A 15,168-nucleotide genomic window follows, 5' to 3' on the forward strand; every position below is an offset into this window, starting at 1 on the left:
GGATCTCGTAAGAATATGAAAAACACGATTCGTATTTCAACGTCGGTTACGAAGAATGCGGATTGTAATTGATCGTTACGAATTAATGACGATTTCCGATATTTCTGGACGGTTTTTACCAGCAACTATTCATCCTCGAGTCTAAACACGCATCAGCCAAGTACTTAAGCCTGTTACGATCTTCCAATTTTTGCATTTCGATCGTTTTAAACAAACACGAAGGATTTTTAATATTCTAAGGTGTTTAAACACAGAATTTTGCTGAAATTGAATACGTTTTTTTAACGTTAGAAACATATAATTTGATCAAAGATGACTGAAAGAACGTAGCAGAGTTAGAGCTCCGAGCTAGAGGATAGCTCCTTTTTAAAAAATCTCGTGAAGGTTTGACAAACACGATCCACGTCTTTACCTGGCTACCAAAGATAAAGACCGTAATTGTAGGTAAAAGAACTCGACATGACTACGAAAAATACAGATCGTAATTATAGGTAAAGGGAGGAAATTCGGATTGAAACAGAAGCTACGCGTTAGTTTGGCGATACATTTTTCTTTCCGTCGGATGAGCGCTTGTGCCATTGGATAACTACGGGCGTGAAACATTAACGAGCGCTCGTCTCTCTTCGCCAGTTTAATTACGAAAATTCGTTTCGTTTCTCCGATCAATTAACTTAATGCTTCTCAAACGTGAAATCTACCGTATTATTACAAAGTGGCGTGCAGTTCGTTGCACGAGGAAGAAAGGGACAAGTCAGTCCGAGAAAGATAAAAGAGTGACCGTTGTAGTAATGTTCGTTGGTTTGTGTGAACTTGCACTTTAAGGAAGCACAGTGAAGCACAAATCAAAATGCAGTCGCTACCGGAAGAGTACTCGAGCAGTTGAAGAGCCCTTCGCTATTACTGTGGAGGACTTCGCAGTGCTTGACGAATCACTCACTAATTGCGTTCGTGACATGGCCCAGAACTAACAAATGGTTTCTTCGCTTGGAAAGTGTCGATTATTTTTCCTTTTTTCTTTTTTTTTTTGCAATCTCTTTCACCGTATTTTTCCAGCCGTATACACATCCGTGAATTGTACGCGGATGTTGCGAAACTTTGTGAAAAAAAGCGGAAAATGCAAAAAATTGAGCGAACGGTTAAATATTATTAATCGTACGAAATCTGTTAATATAGGGAGGAGAAAAGTTGATGTTTTGGAATTCGATTTTGGAAGTAAAATTACGTTACTTTTCGAATGAAACGCCCGCTAGACTGGCTTACTATTATTCTCTCTATTGTCCTAATGGGGGATAATCATAAGATTCTCCTTGAGAGTCTCATTACGAATCAAGGACCCCTTAATGGCTCCTATGAAACTCATTGGCCATTTAACGGCGAGGACGCTCCGATAAACGCTGAAAGATTGACGAGCTCGAGTGCGAATTTTCTCGTCAATCATTCTCTTCTCCTTTGCGACATTTTCTACTCGCAAACTCGCAAATTACGCGAAAAGATTATAATTACGAATTCAGAAGCCGGTTTAATCCGTGATTTCTTCCGTTTTATTAATAATCGTAGGAAAGGAGCAACTATAACATTTAGGAGAAGACGATAGAAAGAAAATTGAAAATATACGTATTAGAGTTAGGTATGCGCACGAAGATGAGACACATCGCTCACGCTATGCTCGCAACTGTATAGTATTTTCATTATCATCAAATTGGACACGTAGTACAGCCACGAATTTTAACAATGGTAGCCTCACCATACTTGCCTACGTACGCCCGACACCCTTTATACGTTCCCCTTGCGGAAACGCGACGTCTCCATGGTTACAACATTGAAACCCCGCTAGGGGATGACAAAATGGAGAGGCGCAATACTCGGTCTGACAAAAGCGAAGTAGAATCGAAGAAGTTCTTCGGCTACGTGTAACTTGTACCTGAAAAGTCGAAATCTATATAGAAGCAAATAAGCAAACTCGCAAAGTTTCGCGCTAATGCATCCGCCCGATGATTAAAATTCTTTTAAACGAATTCGAAAAAGGAAAACATCTCTTGGTACAGGTAGAAATGGTCAATACCTTTGCGAAAGTATCGACGATAATTATTAACAGTCTAATATGCCCAATAGATTAAACCATAAGTGATAGTTTAACGACTACAATAGAACTTTGCTCGCGTGAACACCATTTATATAAGCGAACTTTTAATTAGCGAACTGCCGATTCCATCCACTTACTTGAACGTGACTTTCTGTTATATAAATTTCAGTTAATTTATTAAAAAATTTATAAAATTACAAATATATCGTACGAAGATATATTCCAATGATCGTCGCATAACTTGCTAAACTCTATAGAAATTAAATACGATGTATGTTTTACTAGCGCAACCAGTTTCTTTATTTTACCAGCGCAACCAGTTTCTTTTCACGACAAAGGGAAACAGAATTACGATCGCGTCATGTCCACGCGATTTGCGTTAACGTCGTTCAATAATAGCGCCCGCATTGACGCTATCTGTCATCGGAGACCATTCAGCCCATGCGTACCCACGACGGAACATCGCATTTGACGATGTTCAACCTGAAAAAGAAACCCGAAGATCGTATCTTCGCGGTTCCTGCTGAATGGCAGACTATCTTTTTGTAATCTAAGTCTGATAGACTTCCAATGATTCCAATACGACACTTAATCTGATTACGTACGATATACAATATGAAGAGAAATAGAGTTTGAGAATAGAATAAGTGAAAGCATAAATAATATCGAAGTGTCGATAAATTTTACATAATGCTGCAATTTAATAGAGCGACACATTCGTATCTAATAATACGCGACGATTTATCAATATACAACCCTAAATCAACTTACAACTCGCAACCTTAGAATATCCTCGGATAATATATAATATCGTCGATATTTCAAGGTTCTCAACATCGTTGTATAATATTGAATATTGACAATATCGTATTAACGATACATGTTGATTCTTGTAGTTGAGAATATTAAAATATATAATCTAAGGGGATATCACCCTTGCATTTCGCTCAAAGTCAGACCATAATCGAACACTGCTGTATGTATACACTGCTAACTATATTTACCGATTGTAGAATTTTTCTCTCTTGTTACGTGGATTAATAAAGTTTAGTGTGATAAGGTAAGATAAGGTAAAGTAAAGTAAAGTAAACGAAAGGTAAGATCTATAAACAAAAGAGGATCATCGAGTAAAATGGCGACCTGATACACAAGCGTCTAATCCCGGATGAGACGACGGATGTGACGGTGGCAGCAAAGGATGACGGTGACGAAGGTGGTAGCGGGAGGCGACGCAGACGCATCTCTCGGATTACGTCTTAACAAGCTCCACGACGTTCATTTGTCTTATCCGCTCTCGCTAATGCGACAGCAGCTGTTGAAATGATTAATTCACCACGAGGATGTTCCTACGCCTTATTCAGACCCGTACACGCGGTCGGGCTTGAGCTACCACTGCTACACACCGACTTTCCATTATGATTCCTATCTCGATTAATCAACTGCCTTATCGTTACTATAAATACCGTCGAATGTTTAATTAAACATCGTTCGCGATGACAGTCGTTCGATGCGAACGCGTCACACGTATTATATATAGAATAGAGATAAAAGTAACATCGTATGTCCTTTTGATTTAGATCGGTTAGAAAAATATATTTGTAAATTTGTATATTACATCTGAAATCTGAAAGATGAAAATATGTACATGGTATCGTCGGAGTAATATTTACGGTATTTTGTCGCCTGATGATTCCTCAACTCGGTTTCAGACGATCATTTCATTGCTTTACTTTTTGTGATACACTGATTCACGAAAGTGTTCGAACACTTGTAAACAGCTCTTATGAATACATCTACCTTGTTATACGTGCCGGATTAGCATTAAATAGTAGATAGCAACGTCAACAATCATGGCAATACGATCGTGTCTCGTCACAGTGCTAATGAAATTTCATAATATTTCATATAACATAGATGTATTAGGTCATCCCATAAGTTCGTGCCGACTTTTGAGTATACATTTCATGCGTCATGTTTATAAACATACGGCGATAAGGGATCAATGCACTTGAAAAATGGGAAGAAGTTGTACAACGAGAGGGGGATTACGTTCTTTCATGAAACTGAAAGGTATGTAAACAATCTTAACATATATAGCCGCTCGAAAAACGGAACGGACTTATGGGAAGACCTAATAGTATGTAATACAATATGGCCATAAAAGTTTTCTATGGTAAGTATACAAATACCTTCATGACTGACGCTTTCATTATTGAGCTAGCGTACGTCAAAATATTTGTAGATCCTTCGTGCTTTTTATCTCTCAAGTAGCTAGAGCTATATTACACAAGCTATTTATTATGAAATAACATCGGTGTTTCAAATAGATCGAAGGAGAACGAAAATAGCACAATTATAAAACTTCAGTTGTCTCCAGTTTTGAAATAATAAGAAGACCAGTATGTACATAAAGAAACCTTATTACAACTGTTTACACTTTGTCAAAACAACGTTCGATCGTTGCGATCTGACTGGATTAACTTTCAATTTCCATAACTTATCTGTTGCGAAGGAAGACGGGGGATCGGTTATTGTTACCGATCGATGACTAATCCGCTCTGGAATCGTTAGTATTCGCTACGTAAGGGCGCTAACTGACTCGATTATAGTTCGGGGCCCGCGAGAACAAAGGACCACCAACGTGACAATTGAGCTTCATCGCGCTGATATAAAGTTACAGATGCGAAGGGAGAAAATGAGAGGCGAATATTAAGTCGGCATACAAAATGGCCGTCGCGAAGTGTGGAAAAAAATAGGGATGCGTTAGCTCCTCTCGCTTCTGTGTACCACATGCTGGTTCACAGAATGCAATGCGCGTGGGGGTCGAAAGACGTGACGCGCATGCGTCAACTACACGGATCGAAAGCTCCGCCCGGTGACTGCCTTTGTTTAATCCACGGTACCTACGCCCACGACATGTGGCCAACAAACTACGAATTTGTCTCTCGACGGGATCCTAATCTTGGATTGCAATACGCCACAGATGCTAAAAAGCATGACGTGAGTGGGAATTCGATGACGCGAAATATGCCAGTAAGCTCAGAACATTTTTTGAGGTGCTAACCTCAATTAAGGTTAGATAATAATGTTTTATTTACACGTTGTACAGGCGTTTATGAGTGTGTTGTTGTCCTTTTTTTAATAACAAAGAATATATATAATGACGAGAATGTACATTAAACGAAAAGGTAATAAGAAATTGTAATTACAGAGATTAGTAAATATGTAATAATTATGTAGATTAGTAAATATGTAATCTATGTATGTAGTATCGCGAATTTATAAGCTAGATTGAAACGAAGCATAAGGTTTTGGAAGACTCAAACATAAATTTAGATAAATTTACACTCTTATTATTTTACTTTTAATAAATATGGAAATATATGAAAAATTGTTGTACATATTAACTGCTTTTATCTAATTGTATAAGTTACGCGAAAATATTCATTGTAAAAAATTATTCGACATATGGTAGCGTGGCCGAGCGGTCTAAGGCGCTGGTTTAAGGCACCAGTCTCATCTGGGGCGTGGGTTCGAATCCCACCGCTGCCAATTTTTTTTTATATGTCAGTAATGTAAAACATTTTTTAAGTGCCAGTAGAAAATATACATATTATAAAATTAACGTAGTTGAAATGAAAATAAAATAATAATCATAGTAGTTAATCGACTCATTCTAAACAGATATGTTAGAAGTAACTTTAGTATTAATAGTAAAAGTATTAGATTAATTGTATATTTATTATACAATTAATGTAGAATTACTATGTGCATATATAAGTAAAATAATAGAAGTAATAATAGGGTTCAAAATAATAGAAATAATAATAGAGATTCTACTTTACCGATATATGTATAGATGTTATCCAGCATCAATAAGAAAGCAATCTGTAATAGCATTTACAGAAATGCTAAATTACAGACAGATATACAGCCATTGATCAGGAATAGAATAGACTTCTCATGTAATGTAAAATGTGTCACACGACCCGGAGGCTACGTAGCTGCTCGTGCCATTTTACTGTCACATGCGATATTATCGATTCAGTATAAGATAAGATAACAGCGCTATTGGAACAGTAGGAATTATAATTAAATTAATGTTCGATATAATTACAGTAGAGAAGAAATTTTCCCTCTAATTATAATTGGAATCGATCTATGTTTTACATAAATCATTCAGTTTCACCTCAAATTCTTCACCTTCTGGGTCAGTATCCCATCCAATATACAAATCACTGGAGGAGATAAGGTGCTTTTAATGTAATTCATTTTTCATTCAATTTTGTAGTTCATAGACATTGCATTAAGACATTAAGCATTGTATTATTAATTCTGAAGAACAATACTATTTTTATTTTCCATTCACTGCAGACTGCAGCAATGTTTCGTCATTACCCGAAGGCATAACTAACAGAAAGGAAGTGGAAATGCAAATCAATCCGTAAATCAAAACATTGCTCATGTCGGAAATATGAAACTCCCTGTAAACGGAAATATCCGTGCACCCTGGAAATCTGCAGCAGACGCAATGCACAAACGTGTAACCTGGTAATTGAAACGAAAATATATGATGAAATGGCAAAAGAAAATATTTTAATTTGTCATTTATTATCACATAGAATTATTTTATGATCTAATATTGTTATGTAATTAATTTCATCTGAATCCTGATATTTTATTTAAAAAAATATGAATCTGAAAAAAAACTAAAGTAATTTAAATTATATTTTTATAACTTCATCTATATAATTATATGTTACTAAAATCTTATTTTTTGTGTTGTGCTATTTTTGTGTAGAAATAAGCAATTTGATTAAATTAAATGAGATGGTAAGTATTGATATTGAAATATAAATTTCATTTTACAGAAATTGTTATTGTAAAAAAACTGTTCTAAGATATAAAATATAAAAGTGAATTATAACATTTATATACTATATATCTATTTATAATTCACAGTCATTTATGTAATATGCATATTATTTTTGTATAGAAATGAGAATTGTATTCTTAGTCAATGGTTCATCTAAATCATTTCTATTTTCCAATTTATTCAAAAGTGAAATAAATATTTCCTTACAGATATTTTGTCATTATGAAACATGTATCTAAAACTTTATTTATCTTAGATAAGGAAAAGTATAACAGTCGAATATTAAAAAAATATAAACCACTTCTGATCCTATTAATTCTAAACAATACATACATATGTACATGTATTAGTTAATATTAGCTATCTTGTGAAACATATGATTAATTTCTTTGGATATACTTTTGTTTTAACAAAATCAATATAAAGATGTTCATAGATTTCATTATGTATTATGAAGAAAATGAAATCAATTAAAATAAACCTAATATGTACATATGTATTTAAAACCAGACTTAAAATAATTATTTGACCGGAAAAATTTTAATAAATAATATTTTAGAGAAATATATTTAATATTATAAGATAATTTTGTACAATCGCGTATTTTAGACATTGCATTACTGTAATATCTGACAAAACATCGAAGTGCGAACTCATAGCTTTTCGTAAATATGTCACGTAAGCATTTTTAGAAGATAATTTCTAGGAACATTTGATTGTAGCTTTAGTAAAATTCATTTTGACGTAGAACACAAATCCGATAAGGAGCTATACTTCGCTTCTCATGATGACCTCTACTCTCATCTATATGGAGATGAAAACTTTAGTCAGTAATACATTGTCAACTTCACCGAAAACGCGGAATTTTATGTATGACTAACGTCATAAACGATATCGATTTATATCTTTAAAATAAACTTAAGAATTATTTGATTATCTTCTTCGGTTTGACTAGCACAACACGTATATTTTTAAAACGTACATTTGTACGTAGATATGTATACACACATATATACAACAATTTAAAAGTCAAATCTATTTAGTGCATAATTGGAATAAAATTAACACGTACAAATTAAAAAAAAATTTTCTACGTATATCATTAATCATTATTATTAATAATCATGATTACAAATGATAAAATTGTTTATCTCTCAGTTTTGGAGATAGTTAAATTACATTTTCTCTCGTTTGTGTATGGCTTGTATTTAATAGTGAAAAGATTTCCTAAGTGGGTCTGGGATCCTAAGAAGTTTTTTATGATGCAACAGCGAGATAAACCTCCACCTTGTCTTGTGGACAATAATTTAGGAACTCATTCTTACGTAAAAATCAAGGTAAGTATGTATATAATTATAAAGTCTGTTATAATTTAATAGGGTAAGTACATAATGTAAAATCGAATTTCGATTGTAAACGTTCAAAAAATGTATTATGGTCGACCTCTGATAACTCTTGACAACTTAATAGTCTGATGCACATCCGATTTTGATTGATAGATATGATTATAATACATATATTTTTAACGGATATCGAAAACAGCTGTGTCAATTTATTTTAAAACGCAATCCAATTTATCTCGTATCAATCTTTTTCTTATCGCTGCTTGTTTTTATTTATCATTAATTTTTTACTGCTCACATTTATACATGAAAACTTAAAACTTCTTCTTGTCAAACAAAATGCATCTATTTCTAATTTAATAACACTAAAATATCTTTAAATAGTAATAACTGATTGAATAATAAAACAATAGAAAGATAGGAAACAATAGAAACAAGAATTTGTTCTAAGAGGAAAATTTTCATTTCTCTTACAGGGTGTAAAGTTCCATTATGTAGAAGCTGGAAATAAAAGTGATCCACTTATATTACTTTTACATGGATTTCCTGATTGTTGGTTATCTTGGAGAAAACAAATACCATGTCTTACTCAACATTATAGGTTTAAAATTCATTCTTTTTAATATTCTAATAAAATCATGAGACTACTTTTTTTTATATTAATTATGTCTTTATTCATCCAGAGTAATAGCAATAGATTTGAAGGGGTTTGGAGATAGTGATAAACCAGCAGCTAAAAGTTGTTACAAAATACAAGTATTAATTGAGGAATTGAAACAATTTATTTTAACTCTTGGAGTAAAGCAATGCAGTATAATCGGTCATGATTTAGGAGGACTTTTAGGATGGTATATGGTAGCCCTATATGGGGATATGATTCATAAATTTGTTGCAATTTCATGCCCACATCCTAATTTGTATTGGAATGGGAAACCTGGAGATTCTATTTTTGATTTAAAGTATCTATTATATCTATAAGTAAATCTATTATATCTATAAGTTTTCTAACATATTTTATTTCTAAGATATATATGTTCATTTATTTATTTACGTTAATGTTTAGATGGATACATTTCAGTAGATTACCATTTTTGCCTGAAATTGATGCTCTTAAAGAAGACTTATCTATAATAAATGATGCATTTCAACATCTTCAACTAAATAATGCAAACAATGAGAGGGATTATGTAGAAGCATATAAATATGCATTCAGTAGGAAAGGTAAATAAACTCAAAAAAATTTAAATAATGCCTGTTATGTATATATAAAAGATGACAAAATTAAAATGGTTAATTACAGAGGACTGGACAGGTGCAATCAATTATTATAGAAACCTTCCTTTAATAAGACTTAATACAGATACTCGTGATCAAATTTCTACTCGAACTTTGCTTATAATTGGAAATATGGATCCAATTGTAACGATAGAAAGTGTTGTACAAAGTTCTGAATATGTTGAGAAATTTAATGTGAAAGTAATCTCTGAAGCTCAACATTTTCCACACCAACAAAAGCCAGATACAGTAAATGAAGCAATCTTGAAGTTCTTTATGGGTAAGTCATTTTATAAACTTTTACAAATACTATGTTATATAATAAATAAATTGTGCTCTAGGTGCAATAAATCATATAGAAAAACCATCATCTAAAAACATTATGTCTTCATGGTTTGGATCTCTTGGTAATACTGTCAAGTATGGTAACCATATGTTTGATGCTGTCCATAAAAAGACTAGTGGAGTAGTTAGTGCTTTACCCAGTAAAATATTTTATTTAGGTCAAACTACAAATTGAATTATATTTTTATCTATATTAGACTTATGGACTATAGACTATATAGAACTTACTTATCAGAGCCTGAATTTTTCTACTTTCTTTATTTAAATTTTAGACTCTCAGAACAACAGAAAATATTTACTTACTTTTCATCACAAAACAGAAAAGACTACAAAATATGTTTCCATATATATAATAATTAAATTTTTTTATAGCTTAACTATAGCGTTATATATATATACTATAGTTTAATTACTACAGAACAAATCAAATGAACCTCTTTATCTTAATGACTGTCTGTATCAACAAATGTAAAAAAGGCTGATTTATTTTAACATGTTTTGTCTAATATTATTTACATTTCATAAACGAGATAGTTTTAAGTAAAAAAATTTTATCACTTTTTTAATAAATATGTATACATATTTTTTTCATTTAATAACGTAAGTATACATATATATACATAAATTTTAAATATATTATTAGATATGAAAAATCTGTTTTTTCATAAAGTAAGTGTATATTATAAAGCTAGTATAAAAAGATATATTCAGACATTCACATTACATTAAATACTATATTAATAATTGTTAAAATTATTTTTGATAAAATATTTATATATTTACTAAAATAATTTAATAAAATGTAAAGAATAAATTAAATTGTTAATTATAAAGCATTGTATATTTATTATAATAAAAAAAAGTATATATGTACAAATACAGTTTTTAATATAAAATTTGTAAATTTATTATTTTAAGAGGCAGGATCTGTTTCATTATTTTATTGCGGGCTTCCCTCTTGTTGTTAATTTTAAATAAATATTATTTTGTTGCGTCTTTTTTAGTCTGTTTTCTGTAATAACGATCGAAATTTGTAATAAGCTATTTAAAAATAAAGAAATTAATACATATTATTTAAAATCATTTTACTTTATGCCAGAGAATTTCCTCTCTGTATATACTTACTTTCCAAAATTTTCACCATCTTCAATAGTTTCTGGTAATTCACAGTTCATTGTTTCTGGTAGTAGGAAACATAATAAAGCACCAAGTAATGGTCCAGTTCCAAATATTAATGGTGGTAACCACGGTGCAACTTTTCCCTAAATATACATACAATTCAGCATAACATTATTACACTACAGTCATAAAATACATATGGATTAAGCATATAATAAGAAAAGAAAAATATTACCATTGTTGCAATATATGGAGCAATCATACTCCCAACCCTTGCACAAACACTTCCCAAACCGACACCAACATTTCTAATTACAGTTGGAAATACCTCACTGCTATACAGATATATTGTTGGAAAACTAAGTGACATTCCTGCAAGACCTAATGTAGCCAAAAGTACTGTGAAATTTGAATTTGATATCACAGCTAGTAATAGCAAACTCGCAGCAGACAGAAGATTTCCACTTATTAGAATTCTTAAACGTGATACACGTGATATTAAAAATAAAACTACTATAGTTCCAGGCAATTCAACAGCAGCTGAAAATATTATATCAAATTTTAAATATGTATCTTTGTTAAATGAAAATAGGTATTATATAGACTTACCCGATACAGCAACATTTACAAAAATGTTACCATCAATATAACCCATATATTGTGCCAATCCAAAAAAGCAAGTACCACACACAAACCAATTAAGACATACACAAATAGTTTTTAATCTTAAATTGGGAGTTCTAAACAAGTGTGTTATATTATATTTTTCTTTGCTTTGCTTATGACGAAGTCCAATATTGCTTTCATACGTTTCAATTGCTATTTTAACATTTTCTATTGGTATTTTATTTCTGCCAGCTGCTTTGAGTAGAATTTGTTCCGTTTTTGATAGCTTGCCAACAGCAAGTAACCACCTTGGTGATTCAGGTATAATCCTACAATGTATAAAAATAAGTTTAAGCTTTATTCCAACTTAATGACACATAAATGTTTAATATTAATAATATTTCTAAATTAATATTGTTATCGTTCAATGATTAATATCACGTACCAATAATATGATAATAAGAAAAGGGATGGTATAGAAACTGCCATTTGAAAACCATCCCACGTATGTGTTAAATATGAAATTAAAGGATTCATTAGGTGACCCAGTAAGAATGGTACGTGGAAAAGGACTGACATAATTGAACGCCATTCTACTCCTACAATCTCCATAACTATAATTTATTACATATTAAATTATATTCTTTCATAAATCTATATATTATGTTTTCTTATATAATTTATCAATTATACTTACGTAAAACAAAACTAACAAGCATAGTGCCACCTGTAGCTACAGCAGAAATAAATTTAAATATCACAAATAATTCAAACCATGGAACAAATGCACTTATAAATCCGGTTAATGATTGTAATCCTATGGCAATCATCAAAGGCTTTTTTCTACCAATTCTGAGAAAGTAACAAAGATTATTTTTATTATTTATGCTTTTTATTACATCGTAATAATATTTAACATACCGATCGGCCATTATGCTGAATACTAAGTTACCAATAAGAACTCCAAACATTATACAAGATTGTACAAAATTTGCTAATTGTTCTCTATCACAGACCAAGTCCCACTGAAAATAATTATGTCCAGTAATTTGTAAACTCATTTCTTGGAAGTAGGATAATAAATTGAAAATTCAATTTACTTGAGTTATTATACTCTCTTTGAATGTACGCCTATCATATTTAAAACTTGTACACTTCTCCATTGTACCATTCCCTACATCTATATAACATTTCATTATTGTAGATACATTGGTGGTTGAGATTGGAGCAGCACATGTAAAATTAGTTGGAGGTGCAAGAAATACAATGGAAAGTTGATGCCAAGCAACCGGAAATTTTACAAGAGACAATGCCACAGCAATAACAATGTGCCATGGGCCCATCGCACCCATAGCATTTTGTATAACATCTAATGGTGCATGTTCTGAAACAGAGCATTCTTAATTATCAATTATTACATAAATAACGATTCTACATCTTAGTATATAATACCATAATAATAAAATTGAAATTAGAATGATAACTATTAAATTCGATTGAAGTAAAAGAAACACTACTATCGTAAATATATAAGTGCATACGTATAATTTAAATTATAATTGCCGCCAATCATTTCTACATTATCGACGGATGGAAAGTATTAATATTTTTGCGTTATATATAATGTCTGTGGTAAAACTAGAATTTATTTTTAACTCGTGTATATATATATATATTTATTAATTTTTACTACGAAACTCAATAATATTAATGAAAAACTGATATTATTAATAACGTTAAAAGCGTTACTACATATAAAAATTATTAACAAGGTAAAACAACTTGAAAACATATTATAAAACCACAAAAAAGCTATCGTAACTTATCGTTATTAAATATACTTATAACCGAATGATTGTAACATACAACTTTCCAAGTATAATAACGATATTTATGTGACATGTATATATTACTCAGATTACCGTAACATAATTTTAGAATCCGAGAAAAAATTATCCGAGTTAATAACATATTTATCGAGGTATATATACAAGTACAATGTCTAATTATATTATGAGTAAATATTATTTTTATACAGTAATATTAAAACGTTATAATCTTTAAAAAATCATGACAAAAATATGTATATATACATTTAACAATTTCTAATACGCAAATTACGTACACGTCTAAAATAAAATTCGAAAGGATTTGAAAAATATGTATAAATAGATAGAAGGAAATTAACAGCAAATTTTACGAATTCATTTTTAAATATTTGCGATTCAAAAATTCTTGTTTAATTCTTTTTTCCAATCGCATCGATTCTAATGTATTCCGAACTATGTATTATCTGTAAATTTGTAGCCAAGTAAGTCTTTAGATAAAAATAATTCGTGTCATTAAGAAATAAAATTCTATCTGTTAAATAACTTTCTATTCTAATACATTTCGATCAGTTTGAAAATTTAGAAATTTGTTTAATTGCTTCAAGAATATATAACTAGTAACATAGGTCATTTATTAATAGATCACAGATAAAGCATCTGAAAACAATAATAATTTGAATTTGATAACAATAATAATTTGAAAACAAACAGAATTTTTATATTAACTGCATCCCTATAATTTATACGTTATGGCTGTAAATTTTCATACAAAAAATATTAAAATGCATAATGTTGGAATTTAATTGAACGGTTGAAGATTAAAACTGAAATTTTCATGTAGCGATGGATCTATCGCTTCTTATCAAATTTTTATCTTTTTTATTGTTTCAGCAAAGAAACGTTATCTTTCGATTTCTAAATTATATTTTTTAAAATGAAAAACATATATTTTATTTTATTTAGGTAAACAAACGACAAGTACACATTACAGAAAAGATTTTAACTTATCAAAATCTAAAACATTAATGAATTTCGCTGTGATTTTAAAACCCATATGTTTCGTTATTAATTACTATTCACAAGCGGAAACTGTAAAAAGGAAAAAGATATTCGCTTTTTGGAATTAAGTAAATAAATCTCTATATTTTTCTATATTACGATATCAGATTATATGAATAAAACTTATGTCCAAAAATTTTTTATCTTTATCGTACATATTTCGATGATGTAATTGAAGACGCGCGGTTTATACCACAAAATTGAATGTATATTTAGACTCATGTTGTGTTTCAAATGTTAACAAGAATAAATGTAGTAGATGTAATCATGCTAAATATATACATCGCCTTACCTTTTGTCGCCTTTTCAAGCATTGTATTTGAAAATTTCTGTCAATTTTATGTTAAAATTCTATTTCAATTTATGCAATTAATATCTACACAATACCACACGTGTCTAAATATTTAAAAGCCTCAACTTTTGTTGAAAGGCTGAGGCAAACTGAAACTCGACTCTGTTCTTTATCTGTTTTATCGATTAAGATCACAAGCAAAGCTATAAATTAATAAATATCTACCTTATCGATAGTTTTGATCGTTATGTTATCACCATATTTCTGTATTGTATTTAACAGTAATGATTGTAATGATTACTACAGTGATTGGGGTTAGGTTAATCTAACATTGTACTACA

General features: G+C 30.7%; 2 protein-coding genes, 1 long non-coding RNA gene and 1 other non-coding gene across 5 annotated transcripts; 3 read left to right on the forward strand and 1 right to left on the reverse strand.

Moving 5' to 3' along the window:
• Nucleotides 1-4,472: 4,472 nt before the first annotated feature.
• Nucleotides 4,473-6,675, forward strand: LOC125386184. Its single transcript, XR_007226124.1, has 4 exons — nucleotides 4,473-5,116; nucleotides 5,193-5,271; nucleotides 6,203-6,346; nucleotides 6,458-6,675. It is a non-coding gene; the product is annotated as an uncharacterized LOC125386184 (long non-coding RNA).
• Nucleotides 5,554-5,635, forward strand: TRNAL-AAG. The gene has a single exon. It is a non-coding gene; the product is annotated as a tRNA-Leu (tRNA).
• A 1,012-nt stretch (nucleotides 6,676-7,687) lies between the features above and the next one.
• LOC100650802 (epoxide hydrolase 4) lies at nucleotides 7,688-10,609 on the forward strand. The gene is made up of 6 exons (XM_003393984.4): nucleotides 7,688-8,296; nucleotides 8,779-8,903; nucleotides 8,986-9,261; nucleotides 9,366-9,523; nucleotides 9,603-9,857; nucleotides 9,919-10,609. The coding sequence occupies exons 1-6, from the start codon at nucleotides 8,084-8,086 to the stop codon at nucleotides 10,095-10,097; spliced, it is 1,206 nt and encodes a 401-aa protein (XP_003394032.1). The 5' UTR covers nucleotides 7,688-8,083; the 3' UTR covers nucleotides 10,098-10,609.
• Nucleotides 10,610-10,829: 220 nt separating this feature from the next.
• On the reverse strand, nucleotides 10,830-15,034 carry LOC105667110 (organic cation transporter protein). 2 transcript variants are annotated; one of them, XM_012320336.3, is made up of 9 exons: nucleotides 14,828-15,034; nucleotides 12,748-13,031; nucleotides 12,569-12,672; nucleotides 12,345-12,499; nucleotides 12,093-12,261; nucleotides 11,651-11,976; nucleotides 11,277-11,581; nucleotides 11,048-11,184; nucleotides 10,830-10,934 (listed from the first exon to the last, which is right to left on the reverse strand). In XM_012320336.3, exons 1-9 carry the CDS (start codon nucleotides 14,847-14,849, stop codon nucleotides 10,904-10,906), a joined length of 1,533 nt encoding a protein of 510 aa, XP_012175726.1. In that variant the 5' UTR covers nucleotides 14,850-15,034; the 3' UTR covers nucleotides 10,830-10,903. The 2 variants fall into 2 exon arrangements, with proteins under 2 accessions (XP_012175726.1, XP_020723028.1); XM_020867369.2 differs by having other exon boundaries at nucleotides 10,832-10,963.
• Nucleotides 15,035-15,168: the final 134 nt, after the last annotated feature.

This window comes from Bombus terrestris, chromosome 2 (assembly GCF_910591885.1).
Source record: "Bombus terrestris chromosome 2, iyBomTerr1.2, whole genome shotgun sequence".
In the NCBI taxonomy this organism is placed as follows: Eukaryota; Metazoa; Arthropoda; class Insecta; order Hymenoptera; family Apidae; genus Bombus; species Bombus terrestris.